We start from the raw sequence: 27,683 nt of genomic DNA on the forward strand, positions 1-27,683 counted from the left end.
GGGATCCATTTCCCAGGATGGACAGACATGAAAAATATGTCACCTGTACAGAACAGACTAATAGAACAAGTACTGATAATGATGCTTACATGCAAAAACATGAATGGTGCGAATGCAGGATTTTGCGAGTGTTAATTGTAGTAAAATGTCACTATAATAATGTAATCCTTGTACTTTTTATATGTATTAATCAAAACTAACCAATGAAATCATTTCATAATCTTTCCAGGGAGATGAGCTGGCGCCCCAGTACAGCCAGATGACGCTGAGTCGGCAGGGCTCCAGTGAGAACCCGGAGCCTCCCCCCATGTACCAGGCCGCTCCCACAGTCCTGACCCAGCACCCCCCTCCTCAGACCAGCTACATCATGGCCACCACGGGCCAGCCCATGGCTCCTCCCTCTGGGTACCAGCCCGCCACGGGACATCCCCATCCTCCACCTCCACCACCACCGCCATCCCAGCCTGTCATGCAGGCACCCCCACCCCCACAGGGCTACATGCAGGCCCCCCCACCTCAACAGGTATGCCAGTCTACACAGGTTTTTAAATGAAGGCATGTGTAGGTATTGTATAATAATGATAGAAAGTGATGGTTAGTATACCTGTGAAATATTTTATTATTATAAGACCTCACCTTCCCGGCACTGTGGTATTGTCATGTTCTAAAAGTCTGGAATGTATTAAGTAATTCCATGTTTTCCTGGAAAAAACTATATCATTTAGTACTTGTCACAGGCAGAGTACACCTTTACATTAACTGCTCACTTTTAATCCCCATTAAATATTCCTTCATTATTAATTTATGCCTGGAAACTTTATTTTTCATTCATGTTTAATTGCAATATGTGCAATACGATTTTTTTAAACCTTTTATTACTTATTAAATTGGAAATTCCTTTACAGGAAATAAATTAGTTTGTAAACTTTTTGAGTTAGGTGTGAAATTGATTGCTTGTGATTCTTGTGAAGTAGCAGGATTCACCGTGCGTCACCTTCACCAGCTCTGTCTCGGTCAGTCCGCCAGCGATACACAGAGTGAAGATAATGAGTTCTTTTCACTCTTATGTCTCACTCTTTTTCTCCCCACCCCTCTGGCTTTTACTTGGATCCATAAAGTAGTTATTATAATTCATTTGAGGAGAGGGAAATAAATTGACCTGGCCATTAAACACCCCTTAGGAGACATTAGGCCCTGTAATGTTGCTGTGAGGCTAAGTTGTAGGGGAGGATAGTCTATTTAGCAGAAGTTTAAAATTGGCAATAATGTTGTGTATGTAATAAAGGGATTCCGAGGTCAGTATCCCTGTAACGCACCGTATCAATAACATCATACAAGCACTTAATACTTGTGGTACTAGATTATGGGACTTTGAATTGTATACAAATCTTGTCTTTGCTACTATTTGCAATTTCACAAATGGTTTGCACATATTTTTTTTCTATTTCTATATATTTTTTTCTTTTTTTATGTATTTTTTTTCTCTGCGCTTTTATTTTGTAGTTCCAAGCTCTGACCTCATGTGTATATATCGCCTTTCATCACCCTACACACCATCCAATATTATCCCCCCTCTTAGATCTCCATACTTGTATAAACGGCATTGGCTGGGAAAGGAAGATGCGCTGGGTTATATTCAATGTGTGGGCGGTTTCACAGTGTTACAAGAGTGCAAATATTGATAGCGCTGCAGCCTCTAGATGGGCTGAATGACGTCATGTATGCAGATAAAGGTGGAGGCAGGAACTAGCTTTTCTCTCAACATTCAACTTCTTCTCTGTTTGTCCATTTGATGTCTAGTTTATGAATTCTGTGTGCTGCATTTAGCCCAGTTGTATAAGCCGAGAGTTGTTGAAGCGTCAACTTTCTGCAGTTCCTCAACCTCTGTAACTGTTGTACATAGTTAGATACTTTCTGTTGATTATTCATGCTTGTGCACATCACTGTTGCACACTAACAAGGAAGCAGCACAATGGAGTTATTTAGGCATTACCTTGTATCTTCAATAATCAATAATTGTATGTTAAGTTTATATATTGAGTTATAATATAGTTATAAGTTATATCAACTCATTTATTTGATTTTCCGACCCAATTCTTTACTGTTGTGGTTCACATGTCAACGATGTCCTATGAAAATCACATGGACAATGCAATTTTTTTTTTTTTAATAAATGTAGTACGCTCATGATTTACTTGGGTTTTGGAATATTGGTGGCTAAATAATGCACATCATAATATTAAAACGAATAATAAAACACCAAAGAGTAATCTGTTGTCAGTGACGTGAAAAATAGCACAAGCACAAGGTTGAAGAAACTGTGTTTCATCAACAGATATTCTTGTCTCATCTTTGTGTGTTTATTATTCTCAAAGTCATTCTTGTTGTTGTTTCTCATCAGATCCAGGTGTCATACTACCCTCCTGGTCAGTATCCCAGCTCGGGCCAGCAGTACCGTGTGACCCAGCCCATGTCCCACCAGGTGTCTTATCCTGCCCAGCGCACACAACCCATGCCTCAGCCCACACAGCAGTCAGGTCAGTACCTTATGTTATGCTGCATTCATTAACACTGAATGGTTGCATACAAGTAACTACATGTAATATCAGGGTTTCCTAACATACACTTCTTTTTATGAATATATTTATATTGAGTATATTTTCTCAATTTGAGGCGCCATCCAGATCAAATCAATACACATGTACAGTTCATTTGGTTTTATATTTGTATTAGGTCGTCCTTCAGCAAAAATAAATCCTACTCTGCTTGAAGTCTACCAGGTGAAAGGTCGATTATAAACGTTGCCAATGGGTTGTTCAGCCAAGTCAAATATGCTCAGACAAAAATAGAGCTCTCTCCTTTTTTTTTCCATAGACCACTTTCATCAGTGTTCTGTGAAGGTTGGTGGCGTGTGTGTGTATACAGCACATGACAGATAGACATTGTTGATAACCTGAATAGACTCTGGCTCTTAGTGGAGGCCTGCCAAATCCACATGGACCAACGCAACAGTCAGCAGGCCTTGCATCAATCCCATGGCTCCTGTCTGGTTTAAAATATGAGTTTTGTTATGATGAGGATTTATACTTGAGAAAAGATCAAAAATGTGAACTGAGAACTGTTCTGAATGAATTCCAGTTAAAGCTGCTGAAGTGTTATTGATATAAATCCCATTTGGCTTCCGAGGTCTTCTACAGATACGTTCGTATTGTGAAACCATTGATATTTGTGCAATTAAAGTGCTTTTAACATCCTCCTTTTTATAAGGTATTCTTTAAAAAAAATGTTGCCCAGAGAGATTTGTTGTGGTATTGTGTGCAATTATATACGTTGCCGCAGTTTTAGCCTTTGAGAATAAATTACTGAGGAGTACTTGTTTTCCTCTATACCAACACAGAGCCTGTTGTGCAGTTATTTTACCCTTAAAGTTAAAAATACCAATATTACATTAGATTTCTGTAGCGCTTTTTATGATGCTCAAAGAAACTTTAACAATAGCAGCTAAATCAAACAAAAGAAAAGAAAATAAGTTTCAAGGTAAAAAGCACATTCTTCTATTCTTCTTCCCTCTAAAATCCCTATCTCACCAGGTCTCCAGACCATGATGCCCAGCCAGCAGCCGAGCTACCAAGGCATGATGGGCGTGCAGCAGCCCCAGAACCCCGGTCTGATCAACTCCCAGAGGGCCGGCATGGGAGGACAGATGCAAAGCATAATGGTTCAGTACCCACAGATGCCATCATATCAGGTACGGACATTAGCACGGCTGTAGGACGCTTGTTGATGAGGGATACAAAATAACTAAGTGCTGTATATACACTGTGTGCACAATTATTAGGCAAGTGAGGATTTTGGCCATATCATAATTTTTATGCATATATCCCAACTTCAAGCTGTATAAACCTAAGTGCTTATTGGATTTAAGCATACCAGGTGATGTGTATTTGTGTAATGAGTTAAGGTGTGGCCTGAGGAGATCAACTCTCTATATCAAGGTGTGCATAATTATTAGGCAGTTTCTCTTTCTCGGGCAAAATGGGCCAAAAAAGAGATTTAACGGACTCTGAAAAGTAAAAAATTGTAAAAAGTCTTTCAGAGGGATGCAGCACTCTTGAAATTGCTAAGATATTGGAGCGTGGCCACAGAACCATCAAACGTTTTGTTGCAAATAGCCAACAAGGTTGCAAGAAACGTATTGACAAAAAAAGATGCAAATTAACTGCCAAAGATTTGAGAAGAATCAAACGTGAAGCTACCAGGAACCCATTATCCTCCAGTTCTGCCATATTCCAGAACTGCAACCTACCTGGAGTGCTCAGAAGTACAAGGTGTTCAGTGCTTGGAGGCATTACCTTGGTAAGGAAGGCTGAAACCCGACCACCACTGAACAAAACACACAAGTTGAAACGTCAAGACTGGGCCAAGAAATATCTGAAGACAGATGTTTCAAAGGTTTTATGGACTGATGAGATGAGAGTGACTCTTGATGGACCAGATGGATGGGCCCGTGGCTGGATCAGTAACGGACACAGAGCTCCACTTCGACTCAGACGCCAGCAAGGTGGAGGTGGGATACTGGTATGGGCTGGTATTATTAAAGATGAGCTAGTTGGACCTTTTCGGGTTGAAGATGGCCTCAAAATCAACTCCTAAACCTACTGCCAGTTTCTAGAAGATACTTTCTTCAAGCAGTGGTACAGGAAAAAGTCTGCATCTTTCAAGAAGACCATGATTTTTATGCAGGACAATGCTCCATCACATGCATCGAAGTACTCAATTGCATAGCTAGCCAGTAAAGGCCTTAAGGATGAAAAAATAATGACATGGCCCCCTTCCTCACCTGACTTAAACTCTATTGAGAACCTGTGGGCCCTGCTTAAACGGGATATTTACAGTGAAGGAAATCAGTACACCTCTCGGAACAGTGTCTGGGAGGCTGTGGTTGCTGCTGCACAAAAAGCTGATCGTCAACAGATCAAGAAACTGACAGACTCCATGAATGGAAGGCTTGTGACAGTTATTGAAAAGAAGGGTGGCTTTATTGGTCACTGATTTTTTTTTTTGAGTTTTATTATTCTCACTTTAAAAGATGAAAATAAACAAGTGAAATGGGAAGATTTTCGTTTTTTTATTTAGTTGCATAATAATTCTGCATACTAATAGTTGCCTAACAATTGTGCACTTATATATATTCTCGTAAGAAAGACAAAACCTCACTTTTACTTTCGTAAACATTCAGGTTTAGGTTCATTAACATTTTGGATTGACCGAGAGCACTGTAGTTGTTCAATAATAAAATGAATCCTCAAAAATACAACTTGCCTAATAATTGTGCACACAGTGTATGAGGCCTGCATGGTGAACTGAAAAGTGAAGCTCCACCAGTGTCCATGCATTCTTACCAGGTTAAACAGCTCCATCTGCTGCACACTGAGAACATTTTATGTTGAAGAGTCAGGAAAACTTGTATTAGTTGAATCGTGATAAACATGATTGAATGATGAATACACTTTCAATAATCATGTGTACATCCTCATAATATCATAAAGTCATAAAAGTGGCAACAAACAAAAAAATAAAAACTCAAAGTTATCCTTTATGTAGTAAATAGTTTTGGCTTGACTGTCAAATTATTCCAGAGGTCAGACTCCTGTTACTTGTGAGTGTGTTTTGAGTCAACGGAATCGGCCTCGTTTTATGTGTGGTGTGTCTTTGGGCAACACACAGCGCTTTAGTCTGAACCCTGCTGTGTGTTGGCAGTTTAAAAATGACTACATTTTCCAGGGGGTTAAGGAGGCAAACAATAAGCAAACATAGACATTGCCAAAAGGATAATGTGAATTTTATGGCCCATTAAAATGGCTCCCTCTCTGTAATTATAGCCCAGATATTCCCATAGCACAAGAACGACCCAGTGAATTAACTGCTCCGTGGCTATGTGTTAAGCAGAACCGGAAGGAGGGAGTTTACGGTTTTACTACATCCAGTGGTGTAGTGGTGCCTGGAGAAGTGGGTATACTCTAAGTTGTACTGCGCGCGCATCCGCTTTTGCCGGTCCTACATTTCCCATAATTGCGCTGCCTCACACAGCCACTCGTGAGTAGTGGTCCAACACAGGCCTAATGCATGAATATAAGATATAGAGAGCGTAGCTGGCAGAACGGCTATATGTTTAGCCTCCGTGTCCGCTCCATTTACAGCCATTAGTGCGAGTGGGGGGGGGGGGGGGGGAGTTCACTGTCCTGACAGCTGACTGCCGCTACGGTCTGCCGGACCATCACTGTTTGCACAGTAGGCTAAATAGGGAGACTGAGGTGGGGACCCTGGACCTTCTAGGGGGGTCCGGGGGAATGCTCCCCCGGAAGAAAAAAATTCAACCTTTTAAAGTAAAATTCATCAATCTGGTGCACTTTGAGAAGAAAACTAAGCCAGAGATACTGATAGTAACTTTACATGTCGCATTGTCAAAGAGCTCAGTCACTCATGTCAATAACAGCCTAGGGTCCAAAAAGGAATAGGAAATAAATCATCATGGCCCCAGCAGGTGAAAAATAGAAAAGCAAGTGCAAAACAAAAGCATTATTAGCTATGTCTTATGGGCTTCATGAGGGGCCTCTAAGGCCCCCACACACATACAGGAATAAGCTTTATACGTGTAAATTCTATACAGTTCATAAAAAGTAGCTTTCCACCCTGTATCTGTTGCAATGGGCCCCTCCATCATATAACATGGATCTGCAGACCAATCTACTGAAATGTTTTTACAGTTGCAGAGTAAAGAGTGCTGCCTGTTTAAGAACAATAATGTTCCTTCTGCAGCTCAAGATTTGATTTAAATCTAAATTTTCCTCTGAAAGTGCATCAGATTGATGCATTTTACTTTAAATCTCATAATCCGTCTATGAACCAACTGGTTTCCACAATCTTTTTTATTTTTGTGGGGAGCATGCACACGCATTTTTCATACAAAAAAAATGTGGGGGGCCCCCCACAGGGTCTTGAAACGGGCCCCGAGATCGTTAAGACCGCCCCTGCACGCTTGCCGCCTTCTCTCTGCCCGCTCGCCTCTCTATTGAGAATGCATTAGTGGGCGAAACAAACGCCTCGGCCCGTGTGAAAAGGCCTGAACTACTGAACGAAGGAAATCAAATGAGGTTCTGGCATTTTCCCCAAAAAACGGGACAAATTGTGTCCCGGGAGAGATTTTTCTTTTCCCGGGACAGCTGGTGAAAAAAAGAGAACAATTTCGGGGGAAACGGGACGGGTGGCAACAAGTCCCGCAGTCGCGGCCGTTAGAAGTGGGTATACGCAATGTCGCCTGAAAAATAAGTGGGTATACGCCGTATACCTGCGTATACCCCCCACTACACCACTGACTACATCTACCTAAAGCTATTCCGAATTATCCTGAACATGACACAATACTGTATAAGTAAATGGACAGACAAATGCAGTCTATATATATATATATATATATATATATATATATATATATATATATATATATATATATATATATATATATATATATATATATATATATATATATATATATATATATATATATTTATATATATATATATATATATATATATATATTTATTTATTTTTTTTAACAAATGTTTGATCAAATCAAATTAAAAAAAATGACATCATCATTATCAGTTAGTCCGGCTGTCTTTTCTCATCTTCTTTTTAGTTTAATGAGTCTTTGTCCCTAAACGTTCTCTCTGTTCTCTTGACCCTGCTGTTCCACTGCTCCAGGTGCCGGTGGGAAATGAGAATCAGCAGGTGGTGCAGCAGCAGTACCAGCAGCAGGTGATGGTGCCAGTCAGCCAGTCTGTCCAGGGGCCCATGCCTGTCTACTACAGTGTTATCACACCCACACAGCAGAATAGCACAAGGTATGTAGGAAAAAAATCATGTGTATACAAATGCCTGTTTTTTTACATACTTCTCACCAACATCTGTTAGAAAAACTTTATTTTTATTTTTTAATTTAAAGTAGCTACCAGGAACTTTTAAATATTTCTGAAAGTGTGTGTGTGTGTGTGTGTGTGTGTGTGTGTTATAAATGTAAAATATTTATATTTTCTTAATCCTCTACCAAAGTTGTTTAAGTATCTTATGTGTGAATAATGTTTCACTGCATATTTATTTTCTCACCCTCTGTATGTGTCTCTCCCGCAGCCCATCAGTAGGTTACCTGCAGCCCCCCAGCTCAGAGCAGTATCAGATCACACAGTCGCCGTCCCCTTGCAACCCTCAACAGTTGCAGCAGCAATATTCAGGTGAGACGGTGTGTCAAGAGGTTGTGAAGTGGCCATTGGTAAAACATTTTGTGACAACTACACAGACATTATTTTAGCTTTCTGTAGTTTAATTAATTGTATAATTTTTTAGCTTCATTCTTCCAAATTGAACGTTTAGTGTATTTTTAATTTTGGAGATGTCCAAAGTATGTCTTATAAACCTCTTTAAAAAGTGTAGATTCTCAAGAACAGAGTAAAAAATGTTGGTGTTGTTCCCAAACCCGTCTTCATCAATTTATAACAAGCTATTCTTCCAAAACAAATTACATCACCTTTATTTTTGTTTTGATCTGTTTTGAGTTTATGGTGATCCAACTATGCGTCATTCAGAGGTAGATGCCAACATCACCTGCAAAGTCATGGTGTCCTTCAAACCTACAAACCCTGTATTGACTAATAGTGGAGTTGTAAGTTGTCTCCTTTTTATAGAATTAGGGGAAAGGTTTTCAGGCAAAAGTTCATACTGACACAGGGTGAACAAGTTGAACCTGTCAATCGATGTCCTTAAAACGGGAATGTTTGGATTGGAATAATTACGGAGAATTTAGCAAAGGCCTTGTGCCCCGAATTGTCATTAAGCAAATGTTTATCCCCATGATGCAATTTAGCTTGTGATCTGATTGTGTCATTTACTCAGGTGTGTGTTACATCAGTTTATCACCAGAATTCTCAAATATCTGCCTTAAAGATAATACAAATGCATAACGTATTCAAGTGTTACCATTTAGTGCAATTGTAGCTACTAGGGATGGGCACGAGTAGTGTTTTCGCTACTCGTGTGATCGCTTGCATTCCTCGAGGATCAATCGATTCCTCGTTAAACTTTTTTCTATTTTTAGAACGCAACGCATCTGTCTGCAGAATACCGGTTCACCGCAATAAAGCGCTCAATGCTTATTGTCAAACAGTCACAGTTGCCATATGATATTAAGGATTTTTTCCCACAAGTTTAAAACACATTGTCCTCACTGAAAGTAATTAAATAGGCGGGCCACAATTTAAACCGATCGAGTAGGTCAGCGGTGGGGAGAAAAAAAGAAAAAAAGCATCCCTATCCCCATATTCCCTATTGAAGGCTTCTTAACTCTTGTTGGCTCGGAGCAAATGTGCCTGAAGTAAGCCTTGCTTCTTCTTTACTTTTCTTTCCAAGCGGAGAGCACCTTGCATGCTCACCTGGAGTCTACTCATTACTAACTGAGAGTAACTTTATCATCTGCTTTGAAATAATTAGACAGTTATATTCCTGAAAATGTTCTGGAGAAAGGAGAGACCGTGTTCAGCTCCACGGTGCCGTGGAGAACACAGGCTGCACAGCAGTTGCTGTTTGACACAAAGCTCAGTTTATTGCACTTGCATCAAAATATTAAATTTTGTTAAACTTTATTTTATCCGTTTTGTACACATATATAACATTTTAAAATAGGGGCGGCCCGCCGGCCTAAAGGCTACAGACACTAAATCATCCACCAATCGAGTTCATTTGAAACGAGGAGTACTCGATTACTAACGCCCATCCCTAGTAGCTACAGAACATATACTGTGCTGTGTAATAACAGGGTCGAAAAATGGGGAAAAAGTTGCGGCTTATAGTCCGAAAATTACGGTACTATACTAACTGATACTTGTCTGCTACTCGTACCTTTTGTTCTAGATAAAACCAAACCAGGTTTACACCCATGTCCCACTAACACTATCTGTTAGTGGGATCATTTTAAATTAGCAGTTTTTCTCATATTTAAACTTGGTGATGAATATAAACATACTTACAGTACCTTAACACTGTCCTGCGTAAAGGTATGTCAAGATACATTTTGTCAACCAGAAGCTTTGTTCCAAAGGCCTGTCAGTGTTTTAGGTCTGTAGTCACTAATAAATATCATCAATCAAACTGTGTTTACTCTCTCAGGAGTACCGCCTCCCGGGCCTGGGGTGATGGTCATGCAGCTCAGCGTCCCAAATGGACCACAGCCCTCCCAGAATCCTCCTCTGGTCCAGTGGAACCCATGCAAGTACTACAGCATAGAGCAAAGGCCCGGCAAGCCAGGGGAGCTCTACAAACCTGACAACACTCCACAGGTACACACACACATATACATGCAGGTCTTATCCAGCAGTGGGGGAAGTTCCGTGTACGTTTTAAAGTATCTAATGAATGCAGACTGTATCTCACTCACATATTTCCCTTTGTGTATTGAATCTGGAATATAAGAAAGTTTCACTTTTGAATGGACTTTTCCAAGATATTCAAAAGTGTTTAAATGCCCCCTAGTGGTCAACAGGAGGAATGGTAATGTCTTCAGCTGACAATAAAGTGGTGTGGACGTGACAATGTTATCATATTATCAGGAGCATTGTACTCATATGACACAGTATTTGATATTTTCCCTCTCTTTCTGTCCCTCGTGTCCAGGCCAGCACCCAGCTGACGAGTCCCCTGGCGTCCCCCACTCAGTCTCCCACCCCGTCTCCCTCTGGCAGCGTCAACAGCGTCTGTCCAGTCCTGGGACCACTGCCCCTCCTTTCCCAGTTTCCCCGGCCCGGAGGACCAGCTCAAGGTACTAATGAATAAGAAGAATGCAATACACAGTCAGATATTGCACCTCTCCAACCCCTCACAAACACATGCAATGCGGGGGGTTAGTATGACGTGTTTTTTTTCCGACTATTGTGTTCTTCCTTGCCCTGTTGTAGCAAAATCACCACATTCCCAAATACAGGCAAATACGCAGAAATGTTTTCTGGTGATTTTTGGCTTTTTATTCCACAGTTCTGCATACATTTTTTTTGTATAACTCTATAATTAATTTTTAATGAAAATGTTGCATGGTCAACCTTTTAAAAATAGTACCATATTTACCTGCAGTGTCTCTCCTTAACTTAAGAACAATGTTACCATATATTTTTGGAAATGATGGCCCAAACTACAAAAATAGGAGCCAGGTTGTGACTTAATGATTTCTCCTTCAGGTCCCAGACAAATAAACATCAGCTGCTGCGTGCTTTAACCCTTGCTCTGTAGATGTGTGCACTTTCACCCATTTCCACGGTGACCCTCTAAACCCTGTTGGGCAGCATTCTGGCCCTGATTCAAAGGGCCTTCATATCACTTCACCTCAGCAGCAGGTTCACATGACAGGCACCATGCCACCGGGTCAAACCACCTGCACCCACACGTATACCTCGTCCCTGCCCTTTCACCGATATTGTTGAATGCATGATTACACTCTCAAATACTGTCTTGCATCAGCCTAGGATCCATGCATAGCGCGGTCACCCAGGTCTTTGTGGGATTTTTCACTGAGACACCAAAATTAATAAAATATATTAAAATCTTTAACCCATTTTTATTGGCTTTCGATGATTTACACGTTCTTAATATTTTTGAAAGAAAATCTTGAATTCAAAATCCATCATGTATCTCCTTTTTGACAGCTGTACATTAGTTTATTTATTGGTATAACACTGTTTGTTATCCTTTGTCAAGGATGTCGATGTAAAATCAGTGAGACACAGTTATATGAAGAAAAGTGTTATAGTGATAAGGTTTGCACAGTCTCTGTAGGGGGTTTTCAGGACTGATTAAGTTTAAAATGTCATCTTGTGATTTCTGTTGTTTAGGTGACGGGCGCTACTCTCTGTTGGGGCAGCCTCTCCAGTACAGCCTGTGTCCCCCTCACCTCATGCATGGCCAGTCCTCCTACACCTCCCATCAGGTCAGTACTGACACCACTCTGTGTGTGAAGGAAGATATTATAGTGAAGTTGCCTTCTCATCTCTCTTGTGCCCACTAGTGTATACTGTACCAAACACTAAGTTAAAGGCTCCCACTGATTGTTGTTACCGCCATCTACTGTATTTTTTGTGTAACTGCATCATATAGTAAATATACAGATATCTTTGTTCCATGCTCAGGGCCAAGGAGTAATGAAACATGGGGCACGAGGGAAAAAACAAACACTCAAATCGCAATCAACAGATCTCGGCACCACTGATGTTGGTAAGTGAAAAGATGCTTCATCATCATCATCATCATCACAGACCATCAGAACATATACCAGTCTTCATTATATTATAATTATATTATAATATTATGTTATATTTTTCTGCTGGTGTTGTTACACCACACTTGCATGTGGAATTCTTCCTAATAATATATCTGGTTTCAATACTCAGAAAGAATTTCACTTTGTAAGATTAGAGTTACTCTTAAGTTCTCATTGAGATCACGAGGCTGGCAGAGTGTGTTGGTCAGGAATATATTTTGGATACTACAGGGCAGCAGAGCATGTGCATAGATTTATATCATTTTGTCAGTCTCAGTCGGCCTATAATGCTGGTCTTCCTTTACTGTTTTCCTCACAAACTTCACCACCTGGTGTGGAAGCCATTAAATAAACCTTGACATGCTGACAGTATACTGCCATGCACTTGTAGCGCTGCATTCAAGTTGGGATCGATTTCCCGATTCATGCCCCCAACTGAGTTCTGTTGACAGTTGATTAATGACACTAAATATAATGAGACGTTCACGAGACTTCAAGTCATCTAAAGATACACCTTGTCTTGTATGCTTTTCTCACACTCTGGTTTGTCTGTCCTTTGCCCAGTGCTGACTCGAGTACTGGAGGTAACGGACCTGCCAGAGGGGATCTCACGTCCAGAGGCTGACAAGCTCTTCAACCAGCTGTCCATGTGCGGTGCCAAGATCCAGTGGCTGAAGGAGCCCCAGGGCGGCCGGGGAGGCTGTGGCCCCGGGGCCGGCCTGGGAGCCAAGGACGACCCCGCTCATCTCTACACAGTGGTGGCAGTGTTCCCCAGCACCATGGCTGCCCAGAGTGCTTCCTTCAAACTCAACAACAGCGGGGTCAGCCTCTTCAAACTGAGGGCCGCCAAAAAGAACTATGACCTGCGTGTGCTGGAGAGAGCCAGCTCTCAGTGAGAGAGGGGGAGGAAAGAAAAGAATGTCAAAGACAGAAAGAAAGACTCTAGGTGGAGTGGTGAGAAAGGAAGGAGGACTGAGGGGGACTGCTCTAAGTGTTCAACTAAAAAAAAAAAAAAAAAAAAGGAAAAAAAAATGAGTTAAATGATGTGTCAAATGTACAAAAGGGAAGAAGGTGTGAATCATGAGGTGGCTGGTGTTTTGGTTGCAAATATGATTTTGTTGTTTGTTTTTATTCATTGTTTTTGTTTTGTATTTATATAGCAGAAGAGCACACAAGACACACGAGCATGTGTTTCACTGTTGCTGTGGAATGTGTGCTGCCATTATACAAGAAAACACACACACACACACCCCCACCAGGAGACACAAACAGTTACACAAACGCAGGCAACAGGGTCACGTAGCACATAACAACAACAACACACTGGACAGTCGACCTCAGTCAAACCTCCTCCTTCTCCCCCCCCAGCTCTCCAACCCTTCCTCCTTTTTCCAGCCAATGCTTTCTGTTCTCCCTCAACTCTTCATCACCCAGACGTCTCTTAAACTCACATATTTATACATTTTCATACGCACAGTTGCGCACTCTTTCTGCTTTCCCTCGGCGCTGCCATGTCTCATACTGCCTCCTATCGGCCCCACCGCCTCTGTCCCTCTCATGTACTATCTCTCTCACTGCTCTCTTGCTTTCTGTTTGCCTTACTGCTGTTGTGGGTTTCCGTATTGCGCTGTTTATTTTTTCCTTTTCTCAGAAGTTTTTTTTTTCTTCGTTTTTTGGGATTCAATATATTTATATAAGTGATGTAAGGAATAAAAGAAATCTATATATTCAGTGATTTTTCTTTTTCTTTCCCCCCCGAGTGAAAAAGTTTAGGCCCTCCTTTATCCGTTACTCCTTCCTTCTTCATACCCCTCTCCTCTTCCCCACATTTGTTTCCTCCTTACTGCCCTCTACCTCACTTCTATGGTCCTCTCCCACAGCCATCCCCTCCCCTCGCTCCGCCCCGACGCCCCATTGTGTTTGCGTTTTTCGTTGACAGCTGTGCAGAACGTATCAGAAGAAGTAGTTAAAGTGCACAATGATTGCATATGTCTACTGTAAATTTTATTTAATCTGTTATTTTTTGTTTGTTTTTAAAAATATAAAAGTCGAGAAAAAATCTATCAAAACATCTGTGTCATGTGGATCTTTATTTGACATTACTGAATCTCACTGTTTCTGTGTGTGTGAATCTGACTTACGTGACTTTCGGGGTCACACACTTGATTACAAGACCAAGTCAATGTAAAGGCCCCTAAAAGTGACATGTGTGTGTTTCTGACCAAAGTGACTTTCAGGGACCCACAGTGGACCAGTTGATTGGGGACGGCTTGTGCAATGGAGGACATAATTGTGTACACAATTGGTAGGTCGCTGATTTTTGGGTAAGTTGTCACTGACACATGTACAGCATATACAGATTAAGAAAATAAATAATTGTTTTAACCGTAGCTTCACTTTTTGGTTGGTGTGATGTGCCGCTGACGATACTGTATTTCCATGTCGTTTTCAGCAGCTGACTTTAGCACTCCTCATTGTCATATGAAGTAAAAATACTAGTTTAATATTCACCAAGGTACAGAAGTATTCCAACAGAACGTAGTAAAGTATAACAAATACTCAATGTGCTGAATTGGTCATTATTATGGAAGAACGAAAATGTAAGATGTATGAAATGCTGTATTGGGGACACTGTATACATCTAGGCCATGAGGATGTGCCTTTCCTTAGATCTTTTATTGAGAGAAAATATATAGGTCCATAAATTATTCAAAACCCTGCTTCACATGCAAATATAAACACTTACATACAAATTAAAAACACAGGCTGCAGACTTGGATACATTTTTTATTCCCTGATAAATAATCATCTGTCTGCTCAATTTAATTGACCTCTTTCCACCTTTTGTCTCCTCTGAGTCTGTTCGACTGAAAATGAAAAATAACCTTTACTTATTCACATCAGTTGACGTAACTTAACATGTTACTCATATTGTTTGGTTGTAAATTATTTTCATCTTCTCTTGAGATTTCAGTCCCCTCACTGCGTCCACATAAATCTTTATTTTCCTTGGTAGTTGATTTGGTAAAATCCCAAAACAAGACAACTGGCAAAGTCCACAAATTGTTTGCGAGTGTGATAATATACTAACATTACGCTTTACTCTCCTGAGTGAAGGACCAGAAACAGCAGGGCACTGGGGCCTTCTGTTTTTAAAGTGCTCAGCTGTCCCAAACAGTCATATGGATACACACACACACACACACTCACACTCACTTAGAGACTCAGGGCTGGGTCGGGTTGGCCTGCTAGCATTACTCATCCCAATCTCCCACCTGTTGGATCCTCATTTGGAAAGTTGGGCATTTGAAGGAATGAACTAAAGAGCTGGTACAAAAACCCAGAAAAGAGACCCAAGAAGTTGAATGGACCCCCACTGATGGCTTTTATTATTTGAGAAGATTTGGAATTGGACTTCAAGATTCACGGTCAGTTTTTTTTTGCATTAATTGTACATCAGGAACATTGATCTACTCTCCCTAAGTCATTTTGAACCCTTGACTTCAGCTTTCTAGGAACAGGTTAGTGGTGTTAGTTCTTCTAATGGTTTTCTCGTCTACGTCCTTAACATGTATTCTAACATGTGGAGCAACCTGAGACTTTGGGGGAAACCCTCTGTTGAAGCGATTGCAATGTATCTTTTACCAGGTTACGAGTGAGTTTTGATTCAACTTTGCCTACAATCAAGTTGCCTCCCAAGAACAGACCTCAGTGTTCATGAAATCTTGAACAAAAATTGACTGTGCTTCATTCAGTAATGCCAAACGTGACCTGTGAAATCAATGTGATTCAGCATGTGGAATTTGTGGGAAATTCAGACAAATCTAGTGACATTGGTTGAACCCTGAATTGTAAGACAAGCAGATAGGGGTTAGTAGGCACCTACAGGGATTTCAGAAGACATTTTATTTGGAATCTCTTTGCAGCCACAGAAGTGATGCTCATGTGTTTTCTGCCCACAGTGCCATCTCCTGGTCCAGACTCAGAATATCTGAAGGAACTAAAACTGGAGTGACCAAACAAGCACCATGGCTAATTATGACTCGTAAGTAAAGGAATATACATATTTGAACATATTGAATTTGATGTTGCCTTAGCAACATGCAATACTTTCTGCCTGATGCAGAAATGACTATTCCATGTTTAGTAGAGCTCTTTTTGTACAGTTAGGGCCTATATGTGACTTTGAAAATGTTCTTTATATCAGAAAATATTTGTAAAAGTATTTATAAAAGTAAGGAATGAAAAGGCACAGTTAAAAAAAAAAAATCAAATTGCTTTGTAAACCAAACAATACAAAATAAAGGTCATACTTTAATACCTTCATTGTGAAGGCCCGAGGCAGGCGCCCATAATACCTCCATGTGCTTGACGAATCTAAGTCGCAGTATTCCTTTTTCAATATTTGCCTCTCGATGTGACATTTGCTACCCCATGATGACAGGTTGGACGACAAGCACTCTGTGGATATTCATGACAACCCACCTCTCCCCGATAACGTGGTGAAAGAGGAGGACAACACGGTGAGCCATCCAATATCCATAGCTGATCATCTGACACACACACACACACACACACACACACACACACACACACACACACACACACACACACACACACACACACACACACACACACACAGGAGTGTTTACAAGCACGGCATCTTGATAATTGGTTTATCAATGCCAAGTCGCTGTTACGTGGTATTAAGGAATTATCATGTCAGATTGTGATCAATGTTGGTTGGCACTGTTTAGTGCTTTGTATGTCTGTTTGTATGTTCTGCCTAATTTCTCAAGCACATACTTTTTCATACTTGGCACAGTGTGTATGTATGGACAAATATCACATGGCCCTTGTTTTCAGACATAGTGGGTTTCAATAGTCAACTCTAAGCCCATGAATGTACAGAGGCATTGAGGCCGGTTATTTAGGATTTCTGATAGCCAAATAAAGTCGCAGAATGATGCTGCTGTAATGTGTGAACTGTCCAGGGTATTATCTGTTATTGTAGTGCAAATCCACAGACTGTGACAGCCACAGGGCACCTCTAATCCTGTCAGGCGTCCCTGTGTGTGTGTGACATCTGTTTAACTAGACTGTAGTATATTTAGTAGTGAAGTCAAGCTTTGTTATATTCAGTGGGGAATTATGTCTGTCTCCTATTTTGGGATCAAAGCCCCTTTCTATCGCATTGTCTATCACACCTGTGGTGTGTGTGTGTGTGCAAAAGAGTGCAAAGTATCTTTTAGAATTACTTTCTCAACTCCATTTATTAATGTTAGCAAAATAAATTTTTTAGAAAGGGTTTTTCCGACATGTGATACAGTTTGTGCGAACACAAGTCGTATGACTAGGCTTAGTAATAATATAATCGTTCTCAAATAAATCTGTCAGGCTGTGGATGGTGCAGGCTACTTCTGTGTGTTTGGGGTTATGTCAAAAACAATCCAATGGAATCCAAAAGCTGAAGCATAAAAGAAGATTGATTCAGTTGATTAGACTTTGCTTGATCAAAGACTTACTTTGCAGATAAAATTATATATTACTTTACACACCATTATTGGCCTTTCTCCACACCTTATCTAAGTCTATTGTGTTTCATGTTGCATGCCCTTCTTGTGTTTTGTCTCCTATGCAACAGCTGATTCTTGACCATATAAAATTACCCATTTTTGATTCTGCTCTGTTGCCATTTTGAACCCCTTCCAACTCATCCATCTCCAGGTGTATTTCATCTATGACGAGGAGGTGGAAGTGGAAGAGAGAAAGGACGTGCCTCCTCCAGAACCCATCAAACCGGTCAACGACAGACCTCACAAGTTCAAGGACCACTACTGCAAGAAACCAAAGTTTTGTGACGTCTGCGCACGCATGATAGTTTGTGCGTCCATCTTTTGTCTATGTTAGCCTCCTTGCATGACCAAATACGTTGACCGCATTGCATCACAGTCTTTGAAGAACTTTTTTCCTGATTTTATTTTCACACTATTTTGTTTTTCCTCTCTTCAGTAAACAATAAGTTTGCTCTGCGATGCAAGAACTGCAAAACCAGCATCCACCACCAGTGTCAGTCCTACGTCGAGTTCCAGAAGTGTTTTGGAAAAATTGTGAGCTTCCCCATTACAGAATGCAACCGATTTTAATTCCGAAATTAATAAAAAAAATGTAATGTCCGCTCTTCTCTTCTCTTCTGCTTTAGCCTCCAGGATTCAGGAGAGCCTACAGTTCTCCTCTCTACAGCAGTCAGCAGAATGCCACAGTCTCACAGCTGCTGCCCTTTTGTAAGTCTGACCAAATTAACATTCCTTGTCTCAATCTTGGACAGTAAAAAATGCTTCTACAGGTACAATTCTTTGTAGAGTTATGTGTGTAGGAAAGAAATGTGCTGACAGAAGACCAACTGAGGAAGTAAATAGATCAGGTTTCAGAGTTCAGCTGTTTAGTTAAGACAAAGTGGTTGACAAAATCCAATGTTACCATTCAATATCAATGGAATAACATTCAACCGTCCTTTGCTGCACTTAGAGCCAAGTGGATGCCATTTACACACATCTCGTATATCACTCCTTGTGTTTTCTCTCTCTATATTGATTGATGGCATTGGATTGGCAGCACAGTCAAACCGCACTGACCCTGTGTTTGAGACGCTGCGTGTCGGCGTGATCATGGCCAACAAGGAGCGTAAGAAAGGCTCGGAGGACAAGAAGAATGTGAGTGTGAACCCACTTATAACACGTCATACAGCACACAGCGCTTTGTGTAAATGTGGTGGAATTATTTCATGTTAGTCAATTACTGTCATGTATTGTCTTGTAATGTCTCTAATCGCTATACACAGATTGATATTTAATGTATATTTTATATGCAGCTTTTGTAAATACTTTTTTCCCAAATCACAATTGTATTGTTTCTCCCCGATTGTTCAGACGATGATGATGATGGAGGAAGATGAGTCGCAGCCCAAACAGGAGGAGGAAGGATCTGAAGGAGGTGAATAAGATCAGAACATTTGTTAGCTTTAGAAAGAGTAAAGAGATACAATATTTGTGCATATTGTTTGACCAGGGCTTTACAGTAACTGTATGTTCCTGATTCGACACCTTTGCCAAACGTCACCTCCCTCCGTCTCAATGTTCGCTCTCTTCCTTTAAAGTTTGACAAACGCCTGAAGGAGATTGCAATTATGCGTTGATAAATGATGCAGAAATGATGTATCTTTGATGCAGAACCTGGAAGAAATATATCAGCAGAAATATACAAAATAGTGTTATTAATATTACTTTTTACAATTAAAGATATATGTATAAGTGATGAATCTTCTCTTTGTTTGTGTCATCTCTTTTCATTGTGTTGCGTCCCAGCCATCGCAGAAGGAGACAAAAGAGGAGACAAGGCTCCCGCTGATGACAAGGTCTGACATGATGATGATGATGATGATGATTATTACATTGCGATTGCAGATACAATAACCACGGAAGCATTAATGACAGCCGTGCGAACAGCAAAGATAATGACACACAAAATGATAGCAAGTTTATAAAGATTTAAATGATTTCAACTCAGATGAAGATGCCCTCTCAATTGCTGATTATGTGTAATAATAATCACTGTGCTTTGTCTGTTTGTTTTTATCAGAGTAAAAAGCTCCTGCCGGGGAAGATCGGTGTGTTCAGTCAGTCTCACTACTACCTGGCTCTGTACCGCTTCAAAGCCATAGAGAAAGATGATCTGGATGTCCAGTAAGACACACTTTATGTTATCAATGTCTCAATCGCACCAAACAGAGCCACGTGTCATGGTTAATGATTTAATTCTCCCCTCAAAACAATCCTGTTCTACCTGGCTGGTTTGCTCCCCAGTGCTGGGGACCGCATCACTGTGATTGACGACTCCAACGAGGAGTGGTGGAAGGTGAGTCCTGGATTTTACTCATTGATGCGATGTTTTCAACCCTGTTTCCTAAAAGTAAGGAGAATTCATAATTAATTAAGTAGATTTCAGTCATAATCAAGGTCTGGGATTAATTTTTCCATTCTTTAAAAAATAAACAGAACATTCACCTGTGTTCATGAATCAATTAGATGTCTGCCTCTACTTAAGAGCATTGTGTTCAATATCTTTTTAGTTGATTTAACAATCAATCTAAAACTAAATTAGAAACTGTGGCTGCAACAATGTAACCTTGTTTGTTTTTGTTTACTACACCAGGGGAAGATCAGAGAGAGAACGGGCTTCTTACCCGCCAACTACATCATCCGAGTGCGAGCGGGAGAGGGCGTCTACAAGGTGACACGTTCCTTCGTTGGCAACAGAGAGATGGGCCAAATCACTCTGAAGAAAGACCAGGTTAACACACACACACACACACACACACACACACACACACACACACACACACACACACACACACACACACACACACACACACACACACACACACACACACACACACAATATACGTTTTATATATATATATATATGTATGTACTATATCATGTGTGTGTTTGAATAACACAACAATAAAACAATTCTAAGCACCATTTCAAAATGTGAATTAAAACGTGGTGCCTTACAGTTAAACAAGGTGTAGTTATTCATGTAAAATAAGTCATCATGCCTGCTAACATGAATAGACACAACTACTATACATTAACACACCGATACACACACCATCATGCGCCATGTTGACATAAAGAGATCAATGCAGCATCACTGATTTACGTTAACCCACTAACATCCAACCGTGTCGTTAAACCTCACTGCTGTAGCTGACTTTACATTCTTGTTACTCTCGTGAAGACACAGTAAAATATTCAGCGGTGCGCATTGCTGTCTGCTACTCTCTATCATTTTACCAGCACAAGGTGCTAAAGTTGGAAATGTTCCAGTTCTGCACATAGTGGATTCAACTAATCAAGTGATTGACAGATGCACCATTCTCAGGTGCTAAATCTGGATATGGTAATCAGTCTTCAAAATATGTTCTTACTTTTTCTCAATTTTTTTTTTGTTGGCATATTCAAGGTGACTGAGAATGTGAAAAGAAGTTTTTAGCTAAAACTTGACACACCTAGGCATATAGCTGTTGCACTTAAATGGCAGTTTTTTGCATTTGATTTACAAACTTGTTCTTTTATATATCTGCTGCTGCAAACTGTCAAATGTTGAATTGCAAGTTAATTTCTTCTTTACATTTTCTTGTGTAAACTCTTTTCAATGAATATTTCCTCACTATCAACTACATCTCTATACCGTGTGTGCGCCGCAAACAATGCTGGTGTTTATACACAGCCCAGGCCCTGTGAACAGGTATATCCAAAGGGATTTAGGAATGAGACTGTCAACTCTCCAACTAATCAGCTACAGGCAGCGTTTGTGACATTAGTAACAACAATGCTATTGGACAGGTAGTTTGTGACTGCTGCTGTTGCTAAGGTATATGGCAATAACAACTAGCTTTCTCTGGAATCCCTGACTCCACCTTTAAACCAGCATGTAGAACAGGCATAAAAACACTTGCAAGAGACTATCAAGCCATTCCCCTTGGCTGAGTGTGTTTTTTTTGTGTGTGTGTGTCTTCAGATTGTGGTGAAGAAGGCTGAGGAGGTGAATGGCTACTTGAAGGTCAGCACGGGACGCAAGCTTGGATTCTTCCCCGCCAACCTGCTGCAGGAGATCTGAGGACCAGCAGCCAGTGCATTCTAAACCTCCGGGCAGCTCCCATCTCAGTTTCATCCCCTCCCTGTATAGCTGACACACTTGTTCTTGGTCCAAATTAGCAATAATACTTAAAGACCTACGTCACCGGTGGAAATATGAAGGTGTATCTAACTCTGAGATCCCATGTAGTATAAATGTAGAAATCGGTTCCTCCTAGCCTGAGAAAAGGCAGAAAGAGTGTTTTATGGTCTCACTGTCTAACCCTGCATTTTCCCATGTGTGACATCACACATGGGAAAATGTTCCGTATGGGTGAAGTATTCCTTTAAATACTTGAATTGTGTAAATAATTGAATTGAATTCATTGAACATGTTATAATTTTCTTTTGTTTGCGAGAAAACGTCCCATATGATATGTGTTAAATGGGCACATAATAGTCCACAAATACACGTTTGATTGTTGTATTTTATTAAAAGATTCCAATGTAGCCCTGAAGAAGACCCAGTGTAGGTCGAAACCGGTCAGCTTTTGGTTTATTTTTTACCTGATATGCCCTAACTATTAAAGGCTTTTAAAGTATCCTTGCTTTGTTAACAGAACAATATTTGAGCGTGTCATTATACAGACATGTCATTTGTGTGTGTGTGCGAGCGTGTGTGTGTGTGTGTGCGTGTGTGTGTGGTTAGTCAATGTTGTCATTCATGTCAAAAGGGAAGAATGCTTTCATTTCCTCGCATGCCGGGGAACAAATGTGAGATTGAAATGAGACAGAGGTATTCTCCAGAACTTCTAAAGGATGCAGAGTTATCTTCTGTATGTATAACCTCAGTCTAATTAACCAGACAGGAAACACTGCCGGGATGTTTCTCTATGTAAAGGGACGGCTCAGAGATCAGGAATGCAGAGAATGGCATGAGGAGACATACCAACGGTGACTACAGGCCTGAATAACACGACACCAGGAATCACTTTGGTTTCTTTTCCTTAACTGGAAAAAGAAACGTGTGTGTGTGTGTGTGTGTGTGTGTGTGTGTGCGTGCGCGTGCGTGTACCTTAGAGGATCACCTGTCCTCCGACCTAGCCATATAAAGATACGCAAAGACAGACTGTACAGTATTTCAAGTTATGGATTCTGCATTTTAGTAGCCCACTGTATGTAGAGCTTCAGTTTAGAGATACTGGGACTTGGTTGATATATAGTGATAAAACAATTTTATTTATTTTTAACTTTTTCACCTTGCCTTTTGATTGTTGTTAATACAATTAACCCTTCCTTTAAAATCCTTGTTTTGCTCGATGAGATTGATTTTCCCACTCATTACCTCTTTGTTTCTGTGTGTGTCTTCCCCTGCCTGGTTACCCTTTCTCTCTCTCTCTCTCTCACACACACACACACACACACACACACACACACACACACAAGCACACACGCACACGCACACACACACACACACACACACACACACACACACACACACACACACACACACACACACACACACACACACACACACACACACACACACACACACACACACACAGATGCAGATGATGAGTTTCCCGGTCACGCCTATTTCCTCCTGTGTTGTCTGCCAGAGGAAAGACGTGGTGTGGCCCTGGTAGTGCAGGTAGGCTCTGCCAGGCTCCAGCAGCCCTCTGATTGGTGGACAGAGCAAAGCCTTCAGACACGGGTCACTTCCTCCTGGGAAACAGCCTCTCTGCTTCATGCTGCTGTGGGCCCAGGGACCGCACCGAGCATTTCACACCTGCCATGTTGTCATCCGCCACCCCTTTGACCCTGCCACTCCAGACAGGCGGGATGGAGGATGGGTGCCAAAATGTTTGTGGATTTCTGAGGGTGGATGGTGTCGTGTTTGTTTTGTTTGTGTGTGTGTTTGTTTTGTGTGTGTGCGTGGGTACTGCGTGTATTGTATATACACTTTATATAAATATGCAAGAGGGCAAGTGCATGGAGGGTTGGGTGGTGTGATAATTTTTAGTGGGGACACACCACCACCATCAGACAGCCAAACTTTCAAACAGTCCAACTGCAGTTTAAGTTTGGGTTTTGTTTCTGTTTTATTTATGTGTTCAAGCTTAAATAGAGACTTGTCCAATTGTCATGGAAACATAAAGCAGCTGTTGAAACATTACCTCATACCAAACCTCTTCATCTCCTCATCCACGTCGGTTTATAAATTGAGCTTGGGCATTTCCTTCTCCTCCGCCATAGAAACAGTTTGGAAAAGTGTATAACAGGCACATTTCCATGGCAACTATAACAACTGGAGCTTAAGATATGCTGCCGAGCTCTCCGTTTTTCCAAAGAATAAGATACATGTAAAGTATGTAGCACAGTTATGTAGCAAGCCTTGCAAGGAAGATGTTATTTTTTTTGGCAACCGAGACTAAGAGGGCCATCAGTTAGGAACATATCAACGCTGGGAAGACATATCAACAGAGCTGTTTGGGCACATACAGGCTTGAAGACAAAGTGCTAAAAGAAAACAGATTTGTAACAACAATCAGTGACATATCAGGATATATTTTCTGCCCAGTTTAACAAAAATACATTACCAAGTGCAACAGGATCTCAGCATTGATCTCAACACATTTAATATGTAATGACGATTGTTCCCAGCAGAGGTCCCTGTTGTACCGGATACAGAGCAAAGCACACTGGAATTCACACGTTGCCAACTTCCCACGCCACAGGGAACCAGTGTGTGTTTATTGTGAATAACAGTTATGGAGCTGATGTGCTGTCAGTCCAGGCCAAAGTATCACATGCTCGCAAAGGGGGAAAAGAGTGTTGTTTTTAATGTTAATGACCATTTGGTCTCTAAAAAACCCTATATATCCCAAATTCTCATAGTATTCAGTGAACTCTCTGTTTATACAATCAAATTTAGACATTTAATAAGCTCTCGTCAGTATCAATTATTTGTATGGAATTCAGTGAAGAAATTACAGTAAAAAGTTCCATAACCCGGTGATTCTGTTTCACACCTACATGAGTTTGGTTTAAGCCTGCAAACCTTCCACGCCAAACCTTCCACGCCAAAAATTGAAAAAATTGACATGTGAAATGCAAATTTGTCTGCGTCACATTGTACAGCATTGAAAAGCAATGCAACATTGTGAGGTGTCAAACGTACGGATGTGCAAGAAAGTGATGCATCCCTTTCTGAAGAGTGCAGGAGGCTCTGCATCATCTCATTGACCCAACGCATTCAGAATCACATTTAGCATCCGGCCGAAGAGTAAAAATCCATCTTCCCCTCCACCCGCCGTCTGAGAAATGTAGCAATGTGTGTGGAAAAATAATAACAGAAAACCATATTACAGATCCTCTTTGCCTAGCAGAGACGATATTGATTTTTTGGGGGGGAAAAATGTTTTAGAAAAGTCTGTTCCACAGGCCAATGCTAAAGCTGCCTCTTCTCGCAGCCCTCAGAGCTACAAAACCAAATTGTAGACCTTTGGGACAAGATTTATATTTAGAACTTTTGTTTTTTTACTCTCTTTGCCTGTCGCTGTTTTTTTTTGTGACGTGTGTGTGTGTGTGTGAGAGTGGTCGTGGAATAGTGTGATCAAATCCCATATTTCCTGACAGAACCTCTGAAGCGTTAGATTAAAGCCCTGACATGATTCTTTTAATAACCGTTGCAGAATAACAGCGCTTTTATTTCCCTTCCATTTTTCATTCAGGCGCCACAATTCAATTATCTAATCTGATTTGTACGATTATTAATGTCCATGGCTCATACATTTCAAAATTACTTATGCAATCCTGTGTTGCTTTTTTAAGTGGGAATGTAATGAGCTACTGTGATGTTTGGAGATAGGCTCAGTGCGGGGGAAGAATCATAGGCTAGACATGCTGCAGGTAAAGAGATGGAAACAGTTTCCAGTCTGACACCGTTAAAACAATTCAAGGTTTTTATGCACTGGCTGCCGAAAAATGTGTGTGTGTGTGTGTGTGTGTGTGTGTGTGTTTTCAGCTCATCTGCCCATCCAGACCAGGACAGAGTTAGAGAAAGTGCTGGCGTATTTCATGTTTGTGCAAGAATAAATTCAAGATGGTGATAGCACAAACACACATACACACAGACACACACACACACACACACACACACACACACACACACACACACACACACACACACACACACACACACACACACACACACACACACACATATAAAGAGAGCGACAAGATTACCGAATGACTCCTGAGGCCCACAGAGAGAGAGAAAGGGAGGGAGGAAAGGAGAAAAGGCTGGAGAGAAGACTGCAGGGTTGGAACCAATTAAGGCCAGGAGAGGTTCCCTCCACCTGCACTGCGAGGCCCCCGGGGGAGACGCCCCAGTGACAAGATGAGGGATCATCATCATTACCATTATTTATTTGCTAAGCAGAGGCCGACTCTGGGGCCAATCCTAACAGGAATCAAGAATTACAATGAGTCTTACTTTTGGCTTTACGGAGAGGGCTCGAGGCAGGGGAGGGGGGGAGGCAATGCACAGATACAAACAAGCGTACAATTGGAAACATCAGCAGCAAACACGACTGGTTTATGCGAAAATGAACGCCTATAATAGGTTTGCATAATTGATTTAAACGATCCCAAACTATGAATACAAAATACATGTGGGGTCTCTGGTGGATTGGTAGACCTACTGTATGAAGAAGTCCAATAAAACTGAACCACTGAAATACATTCAGCTAATTCGGTGCATCTAATTGGATTCATAGGTAGTTCATGCTCACATCATTAACACCCATAGCATTTCAGTCATATGGTATTTAAGCATTGTATTGAAAATGTGCCACATGCATTTTCTGAATTTGTTCAAATTGTTCATTGTCTATAACCATCACTGTTGTATTTCTATTAACGCTAAACTATGTTTTCACCCCTCTTGCCATTGCCCTACAGTTCATACTGTACTCCTTGCCCTCTGATTAAAGTAATCTGTCTTTCAGCTTTTTATCCCAAAGAGTCCTCCGTTTTTTTTCGGGTGGAGTAGTCTACGGAGAGTTTGACCCATACATTGAAAAATGGCATGGGACAACAGGCTTATAGAATAAACTTCATTTGACTACTAGAGTAGTTCTTTCACCTACTTTAGGCCTTATGACACGTTTTAAAAGTCTACTTAAATGTTTGACAAAGCACTATAACCATTCCAGAGAAAATCCACTTTAATTTCCCTGTCGTTATAATGCAATATGTGCGAGAGCATTTATAAAAAGAAAAAATCTGTCGGTGTCACCAATTTGCAAGGAACATCTGTGCTTTTGGGAGGGGATTTTATAGTAGTACTACACAATTTTAAAATGGTTATATAAACCGCTCTATACTTTAGTGGGATGTAAGCTACTCCCTCCCAAAACCTGTTAATTTCATGGGGTCTGTTTAAGCAAAGGAGGGCTCATGATTTTATATGTAGGCCATTGTTTAAAATGTTGTGTAAATATAGCCAACATTCTTAAGAACAGTAGTCCAGCTGGGAGAAGAAATTGTGCTAGCCAGTGCCTCCAACTTAAAAGGCTGGTCACTGAAAAACCTTACCGGCAACAAAGTGACTTTAATAATGACTAATGGACACTAATTATCTTGAAATATTTCAGCACTGACATTTCCTGTCTTCTCCTATT

The 27,683-nt window shown here is 40.8% G+C and overlaps 2 protein-coding genes across 8 annotated transcripts in view; both read left to right on the plus strand.

Annotated features, from left to right (window-relative positions):
- r3hdm2 (R3H domain containing 2) overlaps positions 1–14,402 on the plus strand; it is a 51,505-nt gene extending 37,103 nt beyond the window's left edge. For all 7 annotated transcript variants that reach the window (XM_080025951.1, XM_080025950.1, XM_080025953.1 and 4 more), the window contains 10 exons: positions 230–523; positions 2,402–2,537; positions 3,591–3,748; positions 7,765–7,904; positions 8,191–8,291; positions 10,219–10,388; positions 10,723–10,867; positions 11,931–12,025; positions 12,225–12,309; positions 12,920–14,402. In XM_080025951.1, the coding sequence (XP_079882077.1) occupies positions 230–523; positions 2,402–2,537; positions 3,591–3,748; positions 7,765–7,904; positions 8,191–8,291; positions 10,219–10,388; positions 10,723–10,867; positions 11,931–12,025; positions 12,225–12,309; positions 12,920–13,251 (1,656 nt within the window). In that variant the 3' untranslated portion in view covers positions 13,252–14,402. The remainder of the gene's footprint in view (positions 1–229; positions 524–2,401; positions 2,538–3,590; positions 3,749–7,764; positions 7,905–8,190; positions 8,292–10,218; positions 10,389–10,722; positions 10,868–11,930; positions 12,026–12,224; positions 12,310–12,919) is intronic.
- Positions 14,403–16,383: 1,981 nt separating this feature from the next.
- Positions 16,384–22,039, plus strand: LOC307249269 (SH3 and cysteine-rich domain-containing protein 3-like; the record flags this gene model as incomplete). Its single annotated transcript, XM_080025913.1, has 12 exons — positions 16,384–16,400; positions 16,800–16,878; positions 18,083–18,239; positions 18,368–18,465; positions 18,558–18,639; positions 18,971–19,068; positions 19,285–19,348; positions 19,720–19,769; positions 19,994–20,097; positions 20,218–20,269; positions 20,567–20,704; positions 21,941–22,039. The coding sequence occupies 12 exons, from the start codon at positions 16,384–16,386 to the stop codon at positions 22,037–22,039; spliced, it is 1,038 nt and encodes a 345-aa protein (XP_079882039.1).
- Positions 22,040–27,683: the final 5,644 nt, after the last annotated feature.

The sequence above is a fragment of the Ammodytes marinus genome (assembly GCF_949987685.1).
Source record: "Ammodytes marinus genome assembly, chromosome: 4".
Lineage (NCBI taxonomy): Eukaryota > Metazoa > Chordata > Actinopteri > Uranoscopiformes > Ammodytidae > Ammodytes > Ammodytes marinus.